Source organism: Octodon degus, unplaced genomic scaffold, assembly GCF_000260255.1.
Source record: "Octodon degus isolate 3935 unplaced genomic scaffold, OctDeg1.0 scaffold00359, whole genome shotgun sequence".
NCBI lineage: Eukaryota > Metazoa > Chordata > Mammalia > Rodentia > Octodontidae > Octodon > Octodon degus.
The window spans coordinates 729,928-734,611 of record NW_004524935.1 but is presented as its reverse complement, the minus strand read 5'-3'; the positions used below and the strand labels follow the sequence as shown (position 1 = coordinate 734,611).

General features: G+C 37.7%; 1 protein-coding gene across 1 annotated transcript; it reads right to left on the bottom strand.

The window, feature by feature from the left end:
• Positions 1 to 1,900: 1,900 nt before the first annotated feature.
• On the bottom strand, positions 1,901 to 2,851 carry LOC101565499 (olfactory receptor 2AG1-like). Its single transcript, XM_004648192.1, has one exon. The coding sequence runs from the start codon at positions 2,849 to 2,851 to the stop codon at positions 1,901 to 1,903; it is 951 nt and encodes a 316-aa protein (XP_004648249.1).
• Positions 2,852 to 4,684: the final 1,833 nt, after the last annotated feature.

The window sequence follows — 4,684 nt, the reverse complement described above, 5'->3', positions numbered from 1 at the left end:
AAGCTCAACTGCCTATGCTGTAAGGTAATAATAATAAGCTTCTCTTCTGGAGGATTATCAATCTAAGTTTGCAGACCAAAAATTAGAGAAAAAGAAGGGCTGCAAGCACAGCCAACATTTTGGTCCTAGCCTTTCAAGGTTAGTGAAGACTCAGGACATAGGGAACCTGTACTGTAACATCATGTAACTCAGTTGTGTCTCAAATTTTCTTATTAAAGAGATTATGGGACCACAGAAGAAAGTGATTGATGATGTAAAGTGTGCCTAAGGAGAGGCATATGGAGAGAAAACATTCCCTCAGGCAAATGGGTAAAGCAATGGCCATGACTCATTCACATGGCTGACACTAACAAAGGATCTACAAACTGCAATACTGGGTTTCAGGTTAAATCCTGAGGGGATCTGACTGGCCTTGGCAGATACAAAAGTTACATTTCTTGTAATAGAAGTCTTACTTTATGTTGGTCTTAACCATCCAGCAGAAAAATATAAAAATGAAGTATAAAAGGTAAAGCCATATTAATATGCTGAGCTCAAGTCAACAACTTTTGACATTGCCAGTCCTACTATTATGGACTACTTGACTACATTGGAATATTTTGCTGGATTCATACACCTATAATATTTAAGCAATAATGGAATACCCCATCTCTGACAAAACTAAATTAAAAAGGGGAATATAAATGAAAGACCACTTTGTATCTGTATATTCAAAATAGTTAGGATATATATACAGCTGTATTCTCTTAATCAATAGCGAGATTTGTTTGAATAGTGTTTGGGGACAGGATATCATGTCTGCATCTTGTAAAATGAATAACCATTAAGACAATAATATGCAATGCGTTAATTATTGAAACTGTGCTAATAATCGGTTTTGAAACTGTCTCATTGCTATTAGTTTCTTAATAAAATTATTTTAAAAAGAAAAAAAAAGTTCCAGACAGGTTTAGAAAAGTGTAAAAGTAACTATATGGCTTTGTTTGCTTTAATGATTATACCATGGTCCTTTCTTATATTGTCCTAATTTGCAGTGAATATTTAAACTATTACCTCTAGAAAATATTCCCATTGAAACACACGCACACACACACACACACACACACACACACACACACTGGCACATCTATAACAGCAATGCTTGAATAAAAGAAAGTAGTACATATGTTGAAAAAAAACACATGCATTACCACTAACTGAAACATTAGGTAAAATTGTCAGTGTACATCTCACCTTTAAATATGCTTAGTTCATCTAAAAATTGTTCAAGGCTCAACATTTATTCTCAAAAACAGCTAAATCTTTCTTAGTCTATACATAAGCAATCATTTTCCCAGGTTCCTATCTTGGCCCAGTGTGATCTAAAATCTCTAAGGTAATGTACACACTTATGATAACATTAGAAACTCTCCAAAAAGTAGTTACCTAGAGAAATAGTAATATGTAAAAACAGGGAATAGGCCCAAGGAGGGAGCTGAGTGATCTAAGCACCTACCTAAGTAAGAAAAAGGACCCAGGATCAATGCAGCACAACTGGCTGTACCAGCCTCTACCCAGAAACACAGAGGTGGTCACCAGACTGGGAGTAGTGGCACTGCCTGTAATCTCATCGCTGGAGTACTGAATCAGGGGGATGAATAGAAGTCTGAGATGCATAGTGAGACCCTGTACCAAATACATCCATATTTTTAAATTAAATAAAAAATAATCATAGTGAAGACTAATATTAAATAGTATGACCCATATACTATAAAATTCAAAGAGCACTGGACAAACAGGTTTACACTTCTGTACTTCTGTATTAAAAGACACATTTTCCACTATATTCATTTTACTATGAGAATTGGATTCATGGGATAAATATTTCAACATTGAGTATGAATTAATTTTGCTGATCTACCTAGAGGGTAGGGTGTATTTGTACCATATATTTTCCCAGGATCCTCCTCAAGGCCCCCAAGATCTCCTTATTCCTCAGGCTGTAAATGAGGGGATTCAAGGCTGGGGTAACAATTGTGTAGAAGGCAGAGGTGATGTTGTCCTGTTTGGGATTGTGGAAGGAACTGGGTAGAACATATATGAATGTAGCCTCCCCGTAATACATCCCTACCACAGTCAGGTGGGAGGAGCAGGTGAGAAGTGCTTTCTTCCTCCCCTCCTTTGAGGGCATTTGCAGCACAGTGATGAGAATTAATGTGTAGGAGGCAACAATGGCAACAAGAGGGGGAATTAGGAAGGCTGCTCCAATCACATAAACCATGAGCTCATATCTGGATGTATCTGCACAGGCCAGCTTCAGCAAAGGAAAAGTTTCACAGAATAGGTGTCTGACCTTCCGGGATTTGCAGAAGGGATAGTGCATGGTATATACACTATATGGCAGAGCACATAGGAATGCAAGGATCCAGGATGAGGCCACCATGAACCAGCAGACTCTAGGCCTCATGAAGATCATGTAGTTCAGAGGATGACAAATGGCCACATACCTATCAAAGCCCATAAAAGCTAGAAGGAGGTCCTCTGCTCCACCCAGTGTCAGCTCCAGAAACATCTGAAGGGCACAGCCTCCAAAGGAGATGCTGTTTTCTCTGTGAAGAAACTCCATGAGAGCCTTCGGAGTGACAACTGATGTAAGCAGCATGTCCATGAGCGAGAGTTGCCCAAGCAGGAGATACATGGGCACGTGGAGTCGGATATCCATTGTGATGACTAGGATCAGCAGTCCATTGCTGATCAGGGCCAATATGTACAGGACTGCAATTGTGACACCGAGCAGTTCAGGGGACCCACTGTCACTCAGTATCCCCACTAAGATGAAGCCACTTCCTAAAGTGGAGTTCCAGACCTCCATTCTGTGTGGGTTTTATTGTTCAATAGAACAAGATGAATTCCCAGTTAGCTTTCCTAAAATAGAATGTAATTTTGTAACTTCAGAAGTTCCTTAAAAATACCCAATATTGAATCTATGAGATGATGTTTTCATTAATAATTCACTTATACTTTTATTTCTGAAATTTTGATACTTAACTGTTTTAATAAAAATTCACCCAAATGGACAAGTGAGACAAGAGTAATAGTTAACATTAAGAGATCACTACATGGAAATACTATTAAGGACACTAAATCTTAACAAATATATCTCCACAAAGATAATCTCTTACTGTTTTAAAGAAGCATTATGGTATGTCTTATTTAATTTTAAGTAAAGCACAATAATTAAATGGCATCTGATATGTTCAGTTGACTTTTGTTCAGATATTCCTATTTTTGAATATGAAATTTCTAGTTAGCACATGGGGTTGGTGCTGTATTTCAGTGGCACAGAGCCTACCTGGCAAGCACAATGTTCTAAGTTCTACTCCCATTACCAAAAACACAACATAAAACAAAACAGAACAAACTGGCACAGAACTATGACTTAAATAAAGTAATTGTATTTCTTTACCCATTTATCCTATATCTACATTTATGAGTGGCATTCAAGGCTGGAGACAGCCCTAATTAAAAATATGTTAGCTCGTCTACCTTCCTTCTCTTGGCCAGTCGAAAACTCTCTATGAACAAGAGGTACAAGGACTCTGTAGTGTCTGAAATTTTGTGATGTTGTGTTCTGCTCCTACATTTAGGACAAAACTTTTAACTTTACAAACACATTCATAAACACATTGCTATGTTGTGATCCTACAAAGTCTCAGAAATACTTAAAATACAAGCCATACACCAAATCATGAGAGTATTTGTTTGAGAGAAATTATGAAAAGCAACAAAGGAACACAAACGATGTGTAGTAACCAGGACCAACAGTCTTGTGCATTCTGACTGGGATCCAGATGTTCACTCTTTTTTCTCGAATTTGAGAGCATTTGTGATAGAAAGAGTATAGGGAGTGAAAGGAAAAGCTTGTTTCCTAGAAAGCTCCTGATGGGGCATAGTAACTGAAATTCCTGATCTGCACTACCCAATAGCAACAACATATTCCTGAATATTGAGAATATTCTGCCCTTTGAAAATGAGAAGTACTATAAAATAATTTATGTCTGAACCCAGAGTCTTCCCTGTGGCAATTATATGTACACATCTAGGTTATCTGTGTAGATTTGACATGTCAACCATGTTCTTTGAAACTGTGACCCCAAACTTAAGCTCTATTGTATATATTGAATCCCCTTCAGGTAGCTGCAGATATCATTTCAATGTCATCCTGCCTGTATGTAAGAGGAAAAAAATGGTCTTCCCACAGCTTCATCTTTAGGTGTTTACTCACACTGCCATTATCCAACAGTGGCGATACGCATGGAGAAACTGACAGAGACAACTTCCTAAGACTGACAGCAGTGAGCATCAGGCTGCATGGAATGGGACAAAGAAGGTGAACTCAGAGAATGCAGATAATGATGTGAGAATTAAACACCTTTCTATAATTAATATATGTAGCACATATATTTGGATTCCATGGGCTTCATTGGAGGTCATTTTTCCTTAGCAGTTCAAAGCTATTAGAAAATGCTACAAGGATAGCATTAAGTCTTATATGACATTTTAGGGCATTCATCCCCTAAGAGGTACCAAAACACATTGCCAGAGGCTAACATAATACACAGTTTATAAATAAAAGTATTGAGATCCCTGTCCAAAGCAGATACTCATGTGTTTGCTGCAGTACAAACTCTATTTCAGTCTTAAT

Bases quoted from the DNA above. Each gene is read 5' to 3' on its own strand.
- LOC101565499 (XM_004648192.1), bottom strand. From the start codon at position 2,851: ATGGAGGTCTGGAACTCCACTTTAGGAAGTGGCTTCATCTTAGTGGGG.